Source organism: Diuraphis noxia, unplaced genomic scaffold (assembly GCF_037042655.1).
Source record: "Diuraphis noxia isolate RWA-SAM2 unplaced genomic scaffold, SU_Dnox_SAM2 contig0004, whole genome shotgun sequence".
In the NCBI taxonomy this organism is placed as follows: domain Eukaryota; kingdom Metazoa; phylum Arthropoda; class Insecta; order Hemiptera; family Aphididae; genus Diuraphis; species Diuraphis noxia.
The window spans coordinates 60,244,374-60,265,958 of record NW_028301714.1 but is presented as its reverse complement, the minus strand read 5'-3'; the positions used below and the strand labels follow the sequence as shown (position 1 = coordinate 60,265,958).

At 32.9% G+C, this 21,585-nt stretch overlaps 2 protein-coding genes across 5 annotated transcripts in view; both read right to left on the bottom strand.

Annotated features, from left to right (window-relative positions):
* Window positions 1–5,062: 5,062 nt before the first annotated feature.
* Window positions 5,063–5,651, bottom strand: LOC149056268 (uncharacterized). The gene has a single exon (XM_089226511.1). It carries the CDS (start codon window positions 5,649–5,651, stop codon window positions 5,307–5,309), a length of 345 nt encoding a protein of 114 aa, XP_089082637.1. The 3' UTR covers window positions 5,063–5,306.
* A 66-nt stretch (window positions 5,652–5,717) lies between these two features.
* Window positions 5,718–21,585, bottom strand: part of Ptx1 (pituitary homeobox homolog Ptx1) — a 40,059-nt gene continuing 24,191 nt past the window's right edge. For all 4 annotated transcript variants that reach the window (XM_015519815.2, XM_015519816.2, XM_015519818.2 and 1 more), the window contains exons 3-6: window positions 21,279–21,389; window positions 20,758–21,014; window positions 6,673–6,861; window positions 5,718–6,176 (exon numbers count right to left, since the gene is read on the bottom strand). In XM_015519815.2, the coding sequence (XP_015375301.1) occupies window positions 5,718–6,176; window positions 6,673–6,861; window positions 20,758–21,014; window positions 21,279–21,389 (1,016 nt within the window). The remainder of the gene's footprint in view (window positions 6,177–6,672; window positions 6,862–20,757; window positions 21,015–21,278; window positions 21,390–21,585) is intronic.

Below are 21,585 nucleotides of genomic sequence, written 5' to 3'. Positions count from 1 at the left end.
AACTAGTTAAAAACTATAGCGTTCAATCCTCCAAATGAGTTTATTGGCTATTTTTAAGGTCTGTCCCCTGTACACAACTCAAGTCGTGTAGCTTTTGCTTACATTATATTGTGTCCCTAGACTCTAAGTTCGATTATTGTTTTGGCGATTTCACTAGAGCACTTACATGCACACATTTCACGACTTAGAGTTGGCTTGTCACATTTAGTTACATGCACACAATAAATGTATACATCTTTATAACGATAGGTACTTCGTTCTCTATAATGACGTCTATGCTTTATTCATTGACGCAATTGACAGATTCGCATTTGTTCGGATCTCGTATTTATTTTTTTTTTTTTTTCATATTAACGCGTACTTACCGTTTTTCGGTCGTATTTTCCACACACCCCTCGACAAAACAAAATCGGAAAAAATATCATATCGGTGTACTATAATAATATAATAGAAGTGAAATTTATTATTTTAAAATATATGCATCATATTATTATTATCATACCTACGACGAGTATAGGTATTTCGTAAACGGATAGTTGTAGCAGGATATTATCCCTTGTAACACGCATCATTGTTGTCGTACTATTGCAGTGAGTCGCACACGTTTAAATGTTTTAGATACGTATATAGGTGTTGAATAGGTAATAGCGGTATCTGGTATACGTATACCACTTGCACTGCAATACGTACCTATATAATAATAATAAAACGTATACAGTTTTGTTTCAATAAAACCATTGGCAGACGCTTTGCACTATTTTATATTGGTTATCGTTTATATAATAATATGTATTTATGGCTATTTCGGAGAATTATTCATATACAGCTGGCTATAATATGGATTTCGGATGTACAAAACGATACCGTTATCCGTTTTATCTTTCCGTGCGACATTTTACGTGGACGTCGACATTTTACGTGCATATAAAACCGACACGGAACTCGCAACGCAGTTTTTTTTTCATTATTTATATTATTATGACATATTACATTATAAAATATTATAATACCTATATAAAGTGTCGTATATAGCGTGTTTCCGTATCGGGTGAGTCGATGCGTTATACACACATACACACTCATATATATATATAGGCATACACGCGTAGTAAAATATGATAAGAAAACCGAAGAAAAAACGCCAAGCTCTTTTACTCATGTATAATTTTCGGCGTATTCGTGTTTTTCGATACATAAAATATCGTATTGCGTGATATATTATTATAATATTGTGTGCAGTAAAGGATCTTCGTATATATCTGCAGGTGAGTATATATATATATATATATATATTATTGTTGTATAAAACTGAACGCAAATCCATTCTCGCCCCCCCTCCCCCCCCCAAAAAAACTGTTTTTGTTGTAATTTAAGCGTATCCGTTTTCCATCACATCAAGCCGCCAATCATTTTGGTCTGGATTGGATATTATTTTTATTATATCGTTCAAACCGGCGCACGTATGAATATATACACAATGCGATATATATTATATTAGATATTTATTTTAATAATATCTGTTATTTATCCGAACGTATAACACACACCCACACTGTACATATTGTACGACGAATATTGCACAACAATAGGAATCCAAGTCGCGCCGAGGATTAGGCGTCGAATAATAATAATAATAATAATAATAACATTATGACGGTCTTAGGATTTCAATATCGCATAATATATTGTATATATTATGTGTCGTGTATATAGGTTATATATATGTTACTTGGGATTCCTTCGAACCAATATTGATACACATTATATATTACATTATTTAATATATAATAGAACAACGTACTATTACTACATTATATTGTGCGATTTATATAGAAACGTATATAGATTTATGTGTATAATATAATGTATAGTTTGTTTTTTTTATCGATCATAAGCCCGGCAACTATGGCCATTAGCTGTTTATAGGGTGGACGGTTGATTCGGAACACGTAATATTTTATGTGTGGCAAGAAGCTGGTCAGAGCGTGTACGCAACTGTAGAGTATTATAGACATTAGGCCACACCTAGCCACATAAAGATTTTAATGACGAAGCTGAAGTCAAAATATACGCGTGTGGTGGTGTTTCAGTCCAATATTGCAAAATTAACATACATAACCACACAAATTACCTATAGGTAGGAAATGTGTAAATGACAAACTGTATAATATTTTTTAGGTAGGTACAAAAAATACCCAAGCAATATAGTTTTGAAATGTGAGGAATAAGAAGAGGTTCATTATCAGGGCTCGGATTTTATATAGCATTTGCTTATTGTTATAGGATACAGATAAAAATAGCTGAGTGAGCTATAAATTTATTTTATGCATCGTGGACTCTAAATATGACATTTTATAATGCTATTTTTTTGTATAATTGAAGTGTTTTATGTTTTTAGTGCAACCTATTTTTCAAGTTTTGATGCTATTTTTTGGCTGATTTGCATAAAATAACGTTTTATTTTGTGTATTCGTGAATCTAGTTTATATTACGTCGTATGAAAAAAAAAAAATTCCATTTATTTTGATTATATTTGGTTCGAATCCTTTGAAAAAATGTAAATACTCACATTTTTGTGCATATTAAAATCTATTTTAAAGTAGTCCAGTGAATTGGTTTATCGAATAGTAAACAATTGTGACTCCCATTATCGGTTGTAACTTTGTAAGGCTCGTATTTATGTATTTTGTGTAGTACACTAGTACAGTCTGTCATACGTATTTTTTTTTTAAATTCTGCTTTTAAAAAAAGAATACATTTTCATTGTTGCTATTTATCCACGTTTTTAGAGCATATTATAGCGCTTTTTTTTTAAAGATTTTTTAGGTGCTATAAACTCCGAGCCCTGCTCATTATAATCAAAGTAATTTACGCAAAAACTAAACACTCTCATCAGCCACATAGTTTTGCTAATGACGATATTATTATATTATGTAATGTGGATATGTATTGTGTATTGTATATGTATTATGTATAATATTTTATAATACCAATAATATTATACTCACATATTATCATTGTGTACGCTCAACGTTGCAGCCGATGAAATTATATATGTCAAATGCGATTTTCGTTTCAAAAAAAAAAAAAAAAATTATGTTTGTATTTCTCTTCAACACTCATTATTATTACAGTAAAACGTAGAACAAAAAGAAAAAAAATTTATAAATTTACCTAACTACACGAACAATATCGTACAATAATAATTATTTAGTAGTATTTTTTTTTTCATATATAATATATTAGAATATAAAATACACGTTACACAAAATGGTTATACAGGGAATATGCGGAAATATTATTCTATACACGTTGTTATTGATTAAAATAATAATAATAATAAAAAAAATGTACACAATGTATAGGTATATCATCACTATATAAATTGAACGACCCTAAAATTTTTATTGACTTTAAAATAATTTTAGAAATACAAATATTTATTACACGTGAACAAAAATTAAAACCTGTAGGTACAACACATTTTTCCTTATAAATAATAAAACATTGTCACAAGCTTTAACGTCCCGACTTTTTAAAATGTACCTATATATAATATATATATAGGTAAATTGAGGTGGCATACGATTATATTATAATGTAAACACATTGAATTGATTGAGAGCTTGAAGTTTCTATTCAAACCAATATGACATTGTAGTTTTTATACGTTCCGAACATTCGAGTAAATTCTACGAGTTCCATAACAAATTTAAAAATAACTGTTAAGGTTACGATTGTTTTGGATATGAGTATCATATATACCTATATTCAGTATATTATTATAATAAATTGCTTTTCGATGAATGATTATTCTGAGAGAAAATTACTTTTTTAGACTACAATATTGTATATTATATACTATTTCAAGAAAAATTTAAGTCGTGAAATCTTGACGGTTTGTCGTTTGATGAAATAATTAAAATTTTGAGATCTAGTTTTAAAATCATGAGAAGGTTTGTGTAAAAATATCTCATTGTATAGGTGATCGATTCCATAATGTTCAAAAATATGAACAAATATTTTTCTACGCTCGTTAGTATTTTGCTGCCGCAGAGTCGAAAAACAATATCAATGCTCAGAGAATATTCCAATCGAGCCTCCCACCGTGCGTGTGAGTAGGTAAGTACATAATATTTTTTATACAACGAAAACACGTGATTTATTATAATATATAATATTGGACTAGACGAATGGTTTCTTATTATTGCCGTAATAATATTCGTAAAATATAATAATAATAATATATAATATACTCAAGAACTATTCAAATACATTAAATGTGGGTATCGTATACACACTGTACAAAATACGCATAATTATGATATACATATTATGTATATATATATATATATATATATATCGTTCGTATATGAGACAATTAAATAATAATAATATGTTAGACTTACACAATACTTTTATTATGTTCATTTAGTACACGATAATTTAATATAAAATAATAATAATATACATTGTAGCTTAGGGAGATTTTTTAACGGTGAGAAGTTAAGAAAACCGCGGTATACGCATATACAGAGTGAGCCGCGGAAGACGCGTTATTTAATGTACCGTGGTATAAGCGGCTATCCACTCTGCAATACGGATATAGGTCAGCAAGAAGTCTAGCGACAATATTGGTACACATATCATATGTAAGAGGGGTGGGTGAGCCGCGTTCTATGTGAACTATTATCATTATGTGTGTGCGACAGACAACACGAGGATACCTGAGGATACGATGTTCAGCATAATATTACTTATGTCGAAGATGATGAATCAATTTTCCGATGGCCCCGCAGATTGTCCCCCAAAGTAGGTACGAAATTTTTGAATTTTGTGACATACTCAAAAAAAAACTTCTATTGGCACCACTGCTTTCGGAATTTTTTAATTTTTTCTAACCACTCTCAAATTTAAAGTAATACCTAAATGTATTTTCACCAAACAATTTTCTGATCGATTATTTTTTTTTTTTTTAAACCACCCACTTCATGGAACCCCCCTCCCCTTTGTGCATATTATAATGTATACGTGTCAATCGTTTCTATTCGATAGCGTGAAATGGATGGGGCCGGGTGGGGGTGGGGGTACGTCGGTGGCAAACACATATTTATACACAACTCACACAATATGTACAAAACGCGTGAAATATTTACAGGTTATACAGTAGGTACAGGGTGGGTTTTCCGATTTTCAAGTTAAACAAACTCGTTGACACACCCCTTTTTGGTACTTAAACACGAATTTTAAGCTAATAATTTACACAAAATACGTACAAACGACGACGAAAACGACGTAGCAGGCGATTAAAGCATGGCCGCAGTGGCGGCATGCATTTGCGTCAATTCGGTGGCGTGTTGTTTGACTGGCTGGCCACCGCCGTCCACCTGCTGTTGCTGATGCTGCTGCTGCTGCTGCTGTTGGTGATGATGGTGGTGATGGTGGTGATGCTGTTGCTGTTGCTGTTGCCGCTGCTGCTGGTGGTGGTGGTGATGATGATGGTGATGGTGTAGTTGGTCTCCGACTAGGTTGTCGACGCCCGCGTCCACCTCTTCGTCATCTTCGTCGTCGTCGTCATCACCGTCGCCGTCGACTTCGTCACCACTGTCGGCACCACCCGCGACAGACGCACCGCCGTCGCCGTCGTCCATTTCCTCTTTGAAGTCCAACAGGTCTTCAACCGTGTACCGGACGCTCCCTCCGGTCCGCTCTTCACGTCAGACGGGCGTCCGGGTGCCTTCGCTGCCGGAATTTCCGCCACCTCCGCCACCGCCGCCGCCACCCGCGCCCTGTCCGCCGCCGTACTGTTGCTGACACGATGACGACGACGATGATCGGTTGCCGCCGTTGGCCTGCACCTGCAGCGAACCCGGCGAACCTGCGGGTTGGTAACCTCCGAACCCGGAAGCGTGCTGTTTGGCCTTGAGCCGGAGGCTGGCGATGCTGCTGGACATGACGTTGCACGGTTCGGCCGGCCGGTGGTGGTACACGGAGTATGGCGTGGTGGGCGGGCAGTACGGTGGCCCGTTCTGCGGCGCGGGCGTCGGCAGCATGGACCCGGCCGCCGAAGTGGCCGCATTGAAACAGTTGACGGGCGCTTGGTGGTGGTGATGGTTCACGGTGCCCAATGGATTCACCGACCACGGGAATGTTTTCGATCCCAACGGGCTTGGCACCTGCGTGATATTCGTCGACATAAATATATTATTATTTTTCATAATTTTTCGTGCCTATAAATAATTAATCATAAAGTGGGATTGAGTGTACGACGTACACTGTACGTACCGCCCACTATAGTTCCCACATGGAAACGAAAATTCAATTTTATTCAGCCAATCATTCAATAATACATATGCATATTTTTATAAAGTGATTACACCTTCATCGAATAGTGCCCAAGTATGTATGTTGAAATCAGTGTGAAAACGGACTTATTAATAAAATCGGACAAACTTATTAAATTCAGCACTAGAATAAAGGGCATTTATGATATCATACGACACTTGGAAAATGGGTGAAAAAATGCGAAAAATCGTGTATTAAAAAAATGATAACCATACAAATTTAAGAGAGTATAAAATTGAAAACCTGCGATGGACAATTTTTTTTTTATACCTCTATCGATTACCGTAAGCAAGTGTAATAAATTGCATTTGTATAAAAAAATCTCACCTTGGTCGCCCAATTGTTGTACGACGTGTAAGCTGTACTGTACAGCGAGTCGGTGTCGGTGAATGGTTGCATGAGACCGTTGAATTGCGTTCCAAAACCGTTCTTAAAGTCCACGGCCGCAGCCGCTGCAGCGTTCATCGCGTTCCTCTCGCGTTTTCGCCACTTGGCCCTCCGGTTTTTGAACCATACCTGTGTATCGTATACAAAATACGTTTAATGAGTAAGAATAATTTTGACAAATAGGTATTTGAAGACAAGCGTTTTGATTTTTCGAATTTTTTCTTCATACTCATGTCAGTTTATACACGAAATTGATTTTATCAAACGAACATTTTGATAATTGGCTAGCTTATGTGTAAATATCTAATGTCATGGAATACGGAAGGTAATGAATTCACTTTCATCATCGTGCAACCAGCATAAAACAATATGTAAGTATATAGATATTGTAATAACTATTGAGTTTTAATTTTAGAAAAGGCATTTCATAATATATTACAATGCAATTTCAATGATATTATGGGGAAGCCAATAATTGTTAATTTTTTATTTATTGGAATGACATAACATTGAACGATAAAAACAGGATCGGCAGTATCTGGAACGGTCAACTTAGAAACAATGATTTCTAAATATTTTTTGTATTTTGTTTTGACTTTGAAAGGTTGAAGTTACAACTGAGCATGTGACCACCATGCCATGTACCTATACCTTAAATACACGTTGTTCCAATTAATGATATATAATAATATGATATGTCCATATTATATTATACAATATACATATTGCGTGATTTTATTTCGAGTCACAGAAAATTCAATTTGGATTGCGAAACACTCAACCAAAACTCTAATTCGGTATATTTTAACGAACTGAAACCGCGGTTATAGTCCCCGGCTGTATAATAAATCAGTTGGCAGTCTTTATTATAGTTTGTACAATATACGATATATAGTTTAACTGACGCGACTTTATTATTTTTATTCGTCTGCCATACGGTTCCCGTCTCCGGCGGGTTTAAGGGATAAAACGAATTACACTAAAACACGATGCGTTAAAGAAAATATATAATGTCTTTGATTTATTCTATCGTGGTTATAATAACACTTGTTTAATATTTATGTTGTAGGAATCGTTATTTCCTGCACGATGTTCGCGATAATCATGTAGCCCTCACGGCCGATGCACGATTGTCGTATACAACCACGATGTAGATATATATATATATAATACAATAATTATTCATGGAGGTAATACGGAACTGGTTCTTGATAAAAATGTATCATTATACGAATACAATACTGTTCAAATTATTAGATTCCATAATAATTATGTAGAAATCGATTTTCATAACATATTTCATAATAGGTTTTACGATGTCCGAGAAAGTTCATAAATATGATCTTACATATCTAGATATCTAACTAGATCGCTCAAAGTTAATTGGTGAAAACATTAAAATACATGAATGACTATACCAAACTCTTATTCGTCAAAAATATAAGTTGTAAATTCATACCACAATATTTATTTATTTATTATATTCTTTGTTGTAGCCAACCGATTTATACAATACCATTTTATTATTCTATAATTATAAGGTATATTTAGACATTTAGAGTATTATGCATATAAAATGACAATATAGCAACACATTAACCATACCTATAAGTATTTTGACAGTCATAAGTCAGTGTAAAATAACATATAGTTGCGTATTATAATTATTCTTAAAGTTCATAGGAAGCAATTCGTATTTTATCTCTATACTACCCGAAATACTATTTCAGTGTTTGGGACCAATCAGTAGTCGTCCTATAATATATACACGATTCGCGTGATAGATTATTATTTTTTTTTTTTATTGGAAGGTTGAGGCTTCGACAACAAGGGCCATTAGCCTGTGGAACTGTCGGGGAGGAAACTGTTAGTTTTGGTACTCGTGGATGTTTTTGGTGGAATTACGAGTGGGCACACGTAGGTTTCTGCCATGCTCGGGTGGGGGGCGGCGGCCTCTCTTTCCAGACAGCATGAACTTTCCGGAAAGCGATGACCCCCATGACCGTGATTCGAATCAGTGACGATGTGCGACGCATCCGACGCCTTGATCCGCCCGGCCACTACATCCCCCAATATATTATATATGTATTATACCATGCAATACTCGCTTGCAGGTATGGCGAAACTCGGTAACTTGGTAACTCGATACAACTATGATAGTAGCAATAATTGAAAAATGTGACCAGTTCAACAGGTCAAAACGAAAATATTATTTGATATTAAAATAATACGTAAACATCTGTATGACGGCAACGGCACTATATGTATAAATTTATAATAATGAATATAAAAAATAGGGTAAATTAATCGTCGACGGGGACATTATAAGTATTAAAAAAAGTATAATGTTATCAGAAAAAACTGGGTGGTAATATAATAGTTTAACATCGAACGTGTTAATTTACAATTTGAAATCGTCTAGTTTTTTATCAAAAACTATCATAATATAATAGGATATAAACTTTTAAAATTAAAAAAAAAAAAAAAAACAGTATATTTTACTTGCAGCCAGCGCAAAATAGTTTTAAATGACATGAGGATTTCTAATATCATCATCATACATTTCATAACAATTTAAAACAAATAAATACCATTGAATTGTTGTTTATTTCTAACCTTCTATCAAATAATAATAATAATAATAATAATGCGATATCAAAATATAATTTTTGTCGTTTTGGATTTCAGGAAGATCCGCGTGCAGACGTCCGTCCGTCGGCAGCCCCTAAACGCCACTGCGAGGTATTTTCGTCTCAATTATTCATCCGTACCATATTGTATTTGTACAATGTAATAATAATAATAATAATATTAATAATAATACGCACCCGATATACGGAGGCGTTTTGGAAATCTTTTAAAGTGCGCGTGCTCGTCGTGGGAAAACAGGCGCGGCGGATCCGTCGCCGCTTCCGCTCCCCTACCCCCTCCCACCCTAGCACTGCACTTCACCCGCCGCCGTGGCGACGGGACGTCATTAATCTTGGACGCGATGGGCTGGCCATAACTACGTGAACGCGGCGGCGGCGGATACCGCAGGCAACGCCGCGGAAGGATAGGACCGCAGAGCAGCCACAGCATCCAACGGTATAAATAACGAGCCCCCGACGGGCGCCCAGCGTTGTCAGCATCAATCAGAAAGCTCGTTAATCTTTATTACCTCATCTCCACCGCGCACTGCTGACTGCGCATATACGTATATTATATATATATATATATATATATATATAATAGGTGTATAATAATATATATACCTATAATATATATATATATGACGACGGCGGTGGCGATGAAGATGGGTGATGGTCGCGGGGTGATGTAGTGACGGCGTGCAGCAAGGTACACCCCGCGGCCGAAGTGGTGCGAATATCGCCCCCCACCCACGATGTATATAATATCACTACAGTTCATGATATTATAATATAATATAATATTATGTGGTTGGTAGGTATTAGGAATTATATTTTTACGATCCGTATACAGAGCGATTGCAGTGAACGTGCCGTACATAATATATCATTATGTTGAATAACACTATATATATATATATATTATAAATCTATACCACCGATATAAGTACACGTATTATAATAAGTTTCCTAGTCTTGTGTAGAGACATTCCGCGTTTATATTATAAAGCTGCAGAGGTGGTGAACCAAAAATGGCACGTACAAATTAAAACTGTGAATAATTATGATGTTCATAAAATATTGCTTGTGAAAAATTCAAAGCAACAAATTATATACACTTTAAAAATTATAATATTCCCATGCAAAATTGATTGTGTTTCTATATTATTATCAATATATTTATTATGTTCTATTAAGTGTTTGCAAACTTTGGCCGCGGGAAAAATTGTCGAAATCTTGATTGCAAAAATTAGGCACTAGACCCAAAAAAGGTTCGCTACCCCTGTTATATGCACTACGGTATAATAATATGAGTGAGATTTTATTTTGGAAGGAGTTTTTATTATATCAACCACACGCAGGTACCGCCTATACCGCAGTTTACAAACTCAATACAAATCCCTGAAATTCAGTTAGTGAGCTGTTTTCAATCATGCCGCACACGCACACGTTAGGATGGGTTGGTTTATGGTAAAGTGTCGTGCACCTATTTAATCGGCGGATAATGTGTAAAATATTTTATGTATCTTATAAGTAACTGAGGGGCGTTCATGGCGTTTGGTACATGTGATGGTTAAAAATAAATAAAATAACGCGTACTAATATAAATATGTTTTATCAAAGAATGATATAAGGTTAATAAATAATGATAATTGCCCAGCCGGCAAAATCTCACGGTCGTATTGAACTGCAGTTTGGTATGGCTATAGATCATCATTCATCAGATACATTGGTCGTTTCCGTTACATTATTGTTTTACGATCCTAATGGTATACAAGAAAATCAAATATATCCGTAGTACGTACAATATGAATAGTATACCTATACCTAAAAATTTACTCAGCCGAAATAGACAAACAATAAAATATACACTATTCGTATTGACAAAAAGTTCCTATACGAATAATATTTTTTTGAATAACGGAATATTAAATGAAAAAAAGTTTTTTCAAAATGTGTACTTAAAATATATTCAAAGCAATTTAGAATATAATAAATATTTTTAAGGATTTTAGGAACTTTAAAATTCTACCAAATAAACCACAAAAAGATTAACTGCGATAGGTAACACATTATATTGTGATTTTGATGATTCGACAAAATTTTTACTTCAAACCACATAAAAGAATAATGTAGATTACAGCTCAATTCATTTTTAAATATCGGTAATAACCATAACTTATGAGGATCTTTGTGTCCAACTTTCAAGCTTTTTGGCCTAACATAAATAGTAACTAAAAAATAATTAATATTGTTTGAAAATTATATACCATGCCTATAGAAAAGACTAATGTAAATATTCGGTGAAAATTATTACACTTATTTTCCATTTTCCAAAAAAAAAAAAAAAAATTATAATAAAAAAACAATCGATTTCTTCCATAACTGTGATTATTTTGAAAATACAGCGAATTTTCTGCTTTTTACCCCCTAAATATGCTATATACTACTGATCTGATTCAATTTGTTACCAGGAATCATCCTCAAAAGTCAAAGGTACTTATTAAGATCAAAGCATATATTTACATACGATTTACTGCTCCCAATAATAAAGTGACGTCACGTAAAAAAAACCACAAAATTGTTAAATCAATACTTCTACGCTCCACTCGGAATCTAAATGTAGATAAACAGTAACTTATATTATGATGATATAAAACAAAGTAGTCGTGGATGCGCTGTCTTCCGCGGAGGCAACTATTATATTATCATAAAACAATATAATATAGGTAAAATATAATATAATAGGGCGTAGGTATTATTATTATTATTATTATTATTATTCTAGTAGACCGCAGACTCATTGCGCCGTGTAGGTTTATTATCGGAACCGACATGACAATATTAAAATACTGCAATGGATACGTAATATTATATTATTACTATTATTATGTATATTGCTGCTGCAGCCCGCCGTCTATACGGACAATTTTTCATTACATCGGATTACACGAGTCAATAACACATCGCGAGGAATAGTAATATCAAACGGTATTTATCGTAATGTATTTATCGTGCGGCGGCGGGTATAATGCGTTAATTTAAACGGATTTAGCGGACTATTAATTCGCTCGCGGAATATAAATAATAATAATAATAATATACACACACACAATAAATATAATATAAATAACAATGTAACGCGCGTGTGTACACATAAATGCCGGCACGTGTACGTATATATAATAATAGTGTATATATATATATATATGTATTATGAAGGGGGGTGAGGGACGAGGGATGTATCGCGGGCGTTATATTATGTATATATGGGAAATAAAATATCGGAAAAACGATTGTAATACCGTTCGGCGGCCGATCGGGACGGTATATAGTGTTGGTATATAAATATATGCACATATTATACACATATATAATATCATATACACACACACACACACACACACAGCATATTGTATATTCGGTACACGTTTTAAAATCTCGTCGGATCATAAATTGATTCTTTCGCCGTGGCGGAGGCGGCGAGAGGGACCGCGTCCGGAGTGTGGATATCCCTCCATAATATTTTATTATAATCATATCATACTACTATATACTGACGTATTTGCCGGCTGGAACACACTGCACGACGAAATATATTATATACTGTTCGCACACGCGTGTATGGTGTATAAATTATACGTTTTATTGTGTGGGTATATGTGTGGGTGTGTGTGGGTTGTTTGTAAGCCAGTGGCAGTGCCGCCGAGTGCTGATCGATTAACAACAACCGAGTAATCCCGGGTGGAGCGCGCGCGCGCCCGCCGCGAGGTGTGCGCGCCTCGTTTTTCGCCGACGCACGAAACCAAGGCGACGGACCGCATGATATGATAATAATATTATTATCATTATTTAATGTAGCCGCAGAGTCGTTATTGTAGTTATCATTATTTCATAGTGTTATTTCAGGACGTAGATGTATATTATAAATAATTATAATATATTACGTATTAGAAAATGCTCGGACATTGTATTGAAAAATTGATGCTAAGGATGATGATAAGGGTAATATTGAAAGGTTACAAAAACATTTTTTTGCTCTAGCTTTGATATTTAAAAATATTTTATTAATTGTAAGAAGTACCCCTATAAATTCCGTATTAAATAAAAAAAAAAGAAATGAAAATTGATAGATAATTGAGCATACGATTAGTATTATTAATACGTATATAATTATACGTTAGTTTTATTTATTTTGTTACTTACAATTTACTAAGTATAAGATAAGCATTTGAAAATGTACGTTTACCTATATTATTATATCTACTATTCAAATAAATGTTGAAAATTTAAAATATTAATAGCTCGTGTAATTATAATAATAATGTTAGCTTTCTTAAAAAAATCTAGCTATACAGTACAATTTAAACCTTCTTCTAAAGATAACCATAATATTAATGTTCGTGGAAATCCCTCAAAATTTTAATTGTATGATTTGAGTTCAAGAAATGACTCATATTATGTATTAAACAAAAAACTAATAACCTTTGTTGTCGATGTTTTTAACTTCAATAAAAAAAAAAGAGGGTAAGTCGTGGATGTCACTCTGCTCTCACCTTACAAGTGGGTTACTTTAATAATGGATGGAACTAAATTTGAATCCAATGATATTATATCATTGTATACGAAAAACGATTCTGAGCAGAGACTTTATATGTCTAAGATATATTATAGATTATTAAAAATTTTCAAATCTTAGATTTAAAAAGAATTTTTTTTATGAATTTCTAGCTTAAAATAATTTGCAAATTTTCGAGATTTTTACGCATTTTGTTAAAATTCAAACTTTGATTGCTTGGAAAAAAAGTTGTGACTATGAATTTCTTTTATTTTTCAACTGCTATTGTAACAAAATTTAGGAGCCTTTATTAAAATTTTCAAGCTTTCTACCCAACAAATACATTTTTATAGATATTAATTTAAAAAAAAACTAATAATGTAACTTAATTAGTACTTACTCATAACTCATACATCATAAACTATATATACAATATAGAACGAATATAATATTATTATAACATGACTTTTAACTTCATTGATATTATTCGAAACGTCTACTATTATTTATTCTGAGATCAGAAAGAGTTATTCTGTTATTCATCACGGTGATTTAAAAAAAAAAATGTTTTGTTTGTTTTTATTCGGTTTTCTTCTTACTGTAAAGGGAAGTAATACTGTTTTGATAACCGAGGGGACGAGCGGGGCCTTTGGAAATCGCAGGGTGGCGAAATCGATTTAATAATGTAACGTGGATTTCTGCGTGCAATAAAACAACGGTTACTGTATAGAATATGTATGTATACAGGGGGTTTGTCCCCGTGTTTTATTGTGTTTCGGCAGCTTAAGCGTATGATCCTACAGGATGGGTGGGGGGGGGGGTCAATATTACGTGTAGGGGGTGGCAGTGCTTCCGTGAATACCAATAAAAGCGGCTCCCCGCGGTGGAGTGACAGAGAGAGAGAGTGAGAGGGTCAAAGAGATAGGGGAGAGAGGGCGAACTGAATCCGACTTAATTGAACTTGTCCGCGACCATAAGCGAAGTCATTCGTCAAAACCAAAACTTGCAGTCGAACCCCTAGGCCACGCGACCATCGCAGCAATTCTAATCCGCGAGCTCCCTGTCCGTGTGTGGTAATCCCGTGTGTGCTTTGATTACTGCGGCACACATACTGCCGCCGCAGATTCCCCTCTGCCCACCGCGTCCCTTTCGTTGCATCTCAAGTATCTTCCCGACGGAGAACGGTGGCCGTATTATTGGTTTTTGTTTCGGTCCATTTTCCCCGGAGAATAAAATTACGTTACAAATACGTTTGATCGCGCACCCGTTCGGTATACGATAACTTACTGTGCCAACATGATTTCAATTGATAACGTCAATACAAGCTAATTTGTCTGTAATATATTATTATTATTATTGTGTAACTTTTATTCACGCCTAGCCATCGTTTTATGTTATGATGATGGATTATGATCAAAGGCGACTACATACATGCACATAGCAATATAATATACACAGTATTAAAGGTATATAATTATACAATTTTATATTCAATGTAACAGAAAGACCTGATCAAAAGAAAAAAAAATTATGCTGATTCAACGTATGACAAAAATATGATAAGTAAATAATTTGAGAAATATACTCATATCAGGAAATTCTCAAAATTCAAATTTTTAAAACAGTTGTTATGCTCCAAATTAATTTAATCAAAAAAATAATCTATTTGACTTACATAAATATTTTTATCATCAGCATTGTTCTTATAATCAGATAGGCTATTTTGAATTTATCCAAAACATTTTTTATGAAATTAAGTTTTTTTTATTTTCAATACTAAAAAATAAACATTAAAAAAATGTATTATGCATGTAGCACTAGGGTCACTTAATAAAAATAAAATAAAAAAATAAATAAAAATAGTTAACTTAACAAGTTAAGCCAGTTCTATCTGTTACACTTTGTAGGTACATATATTAAATTGTATCGTATGAATAAATCGTGATTATTTTTCATATTATTTAACAATTATAATATATATTATATTATAATACATTCCCTATTGCCCTATATATTATATATTTTGAAATATTAAAATGCATAATATATCAATATCAAATTATTATTGAATAATATAACACTTATTTTTAAATAAGCTTAATATAAATGTGTAATACATTATTTACGAAACATATTATATAGGAATATGTTATAACGATATTTTTATAAAATATTTATCATACTTTAAACACAAATATTAAACAGTAAATATTTTACATTATGTATTTTACAAATTCTTTTATACTTTATGTTTATTATCTTAATTTGCATTTTTTTTTAATATTTCGTTTTTGAAATTGTATTACTGTTCGCGTCTATCACGATTTATCAGTCAACAATACAATTTAAAAAGTATTTTAGTAATGATTTTTAAGTAATGTTGGCAAATAGTAAATTAATTTTACGACTTGTATAAATTCTGAAACATGCCATTGATTGATTAAGTATTCTATTAAAAAATGTATCGACGAAATAAAATATAAATTAAAAACGTCAGAATATCTTTATCTTTTGGACGTTCTTCTAAGAACTTATTTATAGTGTTATTTGTGAATACTCGTGGCATTTACGAATCTAAGGTTTGCTTTTATTTATATATTTTTAATTTCCATCTGAAATGAACGGTTTTGCTTTTCAGAACGGGAACAAAATGGCGTTTTGGGTTATAAATCACGTCAAGTGAAGGTGGCCTGTTCTTTCTATCACATAAATCTTCTCTTTTCCCGCAAACGTTTTTATTCATTTTTTTATTTAACTAAACCACTCAGAAATTCTCTTCCCTCACTCGTTTTTTCTTCGTATTTTTGTTATTTTTTTCTCCTCTCTCTTGGACTAAATTACAATGAATCATAATTTAAAATATAGAATCACGTACATATTTAACAATATTGCCTAATATATATACATTTTTTATGATTAAATTTACGAACAATTTTATAACTTTATCAAGTAGGTACCAGTATAAACAAGATAAGTGCATGAAACTGGTGTGTGTTTGTAGATAGAAAACAACGAGTGGTATACCCGCGTTAGTATTTACCAAGTTGTAAAACACGACACTAGAACACGTTTTTTTTTCTTCCCATTATTTGTCATCATATCTGCCCTCTTATTTAACAGATAACAACAAACGATTACGTGTCGTCGGCGTGTTGACTCTTTTGTTGAAAACGACCGACTGATTAGAGTATTTATTGAGTAGTATTTTTGGTTCTTTTTTATTTTTGTTTTAAAAAACGCGGTCAAAAAACGACCAATATTTGTATTTGTTACACATACAAAAGAGTTACAGATGCCTGCTGCTAAATAGCTTTGTTATTTTCTTTCCATTTTTAGTATACTAAAAACCTTTTAACAAAATATCTAAAAGGACGGAATGAACCTTTAATATGTTTATTTTACACAGAGCTCTTGTTTTTAATAAATATCTAATTTAAATATGTTTAGTTGGCGTGTTAAAATTAAATATTGTAAATTCTAGACTGAAGTTTGTTATTCAAAAATTAGACACTTATAGATCATAATTTTCTTATAAAGTTGTATTTTAAGATAGGTACACATAAATTAAGTATCCGTTTGCAGTGTATATTATATATTTTATGCAATACAAATTTCATTCTTTTTAAATTAAAGTGTTTAGAACCAATAATAGTTGCAACATTATTAAACTGTTTTTTTTTTTAATGTATAAAAACATTTTAACAATTACAAAACTATTAATATATTTATTATTTTTGAAATCTAAGTAATCGCAATCAATATCTTCTATAATTAATAATAATTACCGTACCATTGAAATTACTGTAAAAGAACAACTTCAAAGTTATAATACCTAAATATTGATATAATACAAAGCTTATAATAAACCCAATCAACGCACTCACACTCTTCAGATGATAGCTGACTTATAGTTTTACATGTATTTATATTAATCGGGCCATATTATAGGTATAGGTACATGTCTAGAGTACCTACTTTTGAATATAATCTTGGACCTTGGATGAAATGATCAACTTTGAACTAATTGAAACAACTAAATTCAATTTACTAGTGTGAATAACCCATATATAAAATTAAAAATTCCTCCTGCTAATTCTTTTATAAAGAAAGCGAAGATGAGTGTATTATTCATAAAGTTATTTTTATAACTTATTATATTATTTTTATTTAACCTATGAAATCACAAATCATAAATCATACATAATAAATACCTGTACTTTTATCATTAAAATATTATCGCCAATATAATATCATTATAGACACCCTGTGCACGAGTCTATACAATATATTATGGGAGTACTAAGAATAATAATTATGATGAGCTCTAAAAACGTGGAAAACTAATCTCGAAAAACCACCGATTGTGCAGACATACGGAATGCGCGCGAGAAAGCTTGCACCATTGCGGTTCGTGAAATAAAATTTAATTACCCAAACTCAGCGGCGGTGGTGGCGGCACTCGTTAAACGTGTTAAAAAGCCATATTTATGCGTCCCGCTCGATGGGCTTATACGTAAATACGGGTCATATAAAAACAATAATCTCTGTTGAAGTCCAACCCGGTGACCGTATATCAACCGGGAACACAAAATGGCGGACGAAAAATCTGGATTGTCAACCCCCGGGTCGTCGTCCGGCCACCACCGACAGAGGGATAACGCGTGCGAGCTTTACATACGATATATATATATATATATATATATTTATACATATATCAGTATGAGTGTGTGTGTGTGTGTATAGTACTACAACAGCAGGTGTTTTAATTCCTAATTTTTCATATAATATCGATAAATAATTCTAAATGACTGTGTAATATAATGTATAATATATACGTTTGGCTCTGTCGGTCGCTTTTATTAATGGTGAGGTGAGTGTTATACGTACAACTAAAAACACACGCACAAAGTCAGACATTCTCATCATCCTCTCTCGTCATACTGGGATTTTCAATGTACATATATCATATATGTATACATAAAGTTTATAATTGTATGATGGCCGAGTATATAAATATATACACATATTTAATACCTCCCCGGTACCCATTTCCTCGGTGTGCAAATAATGACTATCGACGGTATTTTGCCGACTAATTACATCCAGTAATCTAGGATAAACCTACAATGGTGAACACAAATTCAAACCTAAGTCCCGTGTAAAATGCAAATAATATCATCGTTATCACAGTGACCGCGAGTGCATTTAGAGATTAATTATTTCAGTCAGTGTGTATGTTTTATACATAATAGTAGGTATATCGGTAAATCCTGGTCACGGTTCAATAAACCATACAAATATATATATATATGAACGGTATGTGCTTGATTATTATTATTAGTGCTTGAAACGATCAGATATATAATAATCACTCAAAATGCACAAACCATGATATCAGGTATGTGATAATTATTATGACAATATAGTCATTTAATTTATAAATTTATCAACTATATATTGTACGAGTATAAGACGAGAAACAAAATGTTAAATTACAGTGAGGTTTCAATAAATTTAATTTTAACTCGTAGGTATTATACAATAGTTATTATCTGTTTGTATAATAAATGAGTTATACCTGTCTATAAAAAATATTATGATATGGCGAAGTTCTGTGTATAACTCAAATTCAAACTATAATATTATATAATTTTTTTATAGTTTAATATTTACTGATAAGTATAAGTAATCATTTACTATTCGTCATTTGAACTAATATTTTTTAAGTAAATATCGAGTAACAATATTATTAACATTACAATTGGATTCTAATAATTGTTCAACTAAATTATACCAGAAATTAATATTGAAACGTACAATAATATTGTTTATAACTATTATTGGGTAAGTATTAAAACATTGTAGGAAATATGAGTTGAGAAATATTTTTAGTATACAATATTGTTTAATAGGATGGTAATTAATTGTCAAATAATTAAATAGTAAACATAGTATAATACAAATACCTATTATTCGAAATAAATGAAATAATATACCAAAAGAATTCGTGATTTAGGGTAAAACACAAAACATCCCTATATTGGCCCTTGTATAAAATAACATACTATTTCTGTGCGTTCCGGACATGAATACTAAAACAGGGTTCAGACAACAGACTGAAAAACTGACAACGTTCGGACACGCCAGATTTAAACGCATAGTGTACATCAGTATTAATATAAACCAAAAAGGATTATCCCTGCTGTAACGATCCCCTCGCTTTCCGCCAGTAAATGGGTGACTTTGTCCGCGGGTTTTATTTATTTATTTATTTTTTTTTTGTCAATCGGTTACTCATTTTATTCTCTGCATACCCTCAGCCCCCCGCCACTGCAAAAGGGACAATCCCCGGGATTGTTAGGGATCCGAAAACGTTGACGCACTGAGCCCTGTGCAAATCCAATAACCAGTCGGATGATGATGAAAATAATCATTTATACGTTGATGTTAAAGAGAAAGTGAAAAAACCCTCAGTGACCTTATGATGTCTAATTTATTTCTAATGATGAAGGACGGGAAAAAATTCATGGCCAGGTGTACATAATACTACAACAAACACAATAAATAGTCAATCGGTGTGGCGGTGGTCGTACGCTCAACTGCGGAAATGCTCTGAGTGTACGTACCGGCTGGTTTTGCTAACTTCTGGATGGGTGACCACCCAGGTTTTTATAGCAACAAATCCTTACCACACATACAAAAAAACGTGTTCCGACCAACCGTACCCTCTCTAACAGTTGAAAAACCTACTGAATATAACCGTCTAATGGCCCATGTCGATGCGAGTTAGTTAATAAAAAAAAAAAAAAAAAAACAATACAATAATAAGGTACTCACCCTGACTCTGGCCTCTGTAAGGTTCGTCCACATGGCTATCTCTTCCCTAGTGCTCATGTCCGGGTACCGGTTTCTGGTGAACGTGGCCTCCAGTTCCTGAAGCTGCTGTGAAGTGAAATGCGTCCTCTGTCTCCTCTGTCTTTTCGTGTTTTTGTTATTTTTAATGTTGGCGTCTTTGCCGTCGTCGGTGACTACGCCAACTCCCGTGTCTAAACCTTCAGTTTTTATACCGGTAGCACCAATCGTGTCCACCCGCCCTGAAAGAAAATTCACATTTAAATTGATTTAATATATTTTTTTTAATCTCAGGGTAAACGGTTTTCACATCCGATTATTATACCAACATGGAAATATGCCTCTACTGTTATTATTGGTTTGCACCCGAAATAAAATAATCTGCAATGTTATTGCAAAGATATATGTAAATGTTTGAAAACCGTTTTATAGTTTATTGGTTCAAATGGTTCGATTACCAACTATATAAATCATAATATTTATAGTATCATGTACATATAACTCACCTTTTCTGTCTCGGTTTCTACTCCTGGATGAACCAAAATTAAGCTGTGACGTATGATCCGTAGAAAGGCCATGATGATTGTTATCACGGAAGTCTCCCGTCTCCGCCCACACTGGAATCATATTTTATACTATACTCTAATAACAGTTATTTAATATTTGACACAAGTTAAATAGAAGTTTTTTTAAACGCAGTCATATATATCGATTACACAATCAGTAGTATATATATATATAAATGTTTATTCCCTGCTGTATGTATAATAACGGTTGAAGTATTTGTTTGCATTTCTTCGCACTCAATTTATT

Bases quoted from the DNA above. Each gene is read 5' to 3' on its own strand.
- LOC149056268 (XM_089226511.1), bottom strand. From the start codon at position 5,651: ATGGACGACGGCGACGGCGGTGCGTCTGTCGCGGGTGGTGCCGACAGT.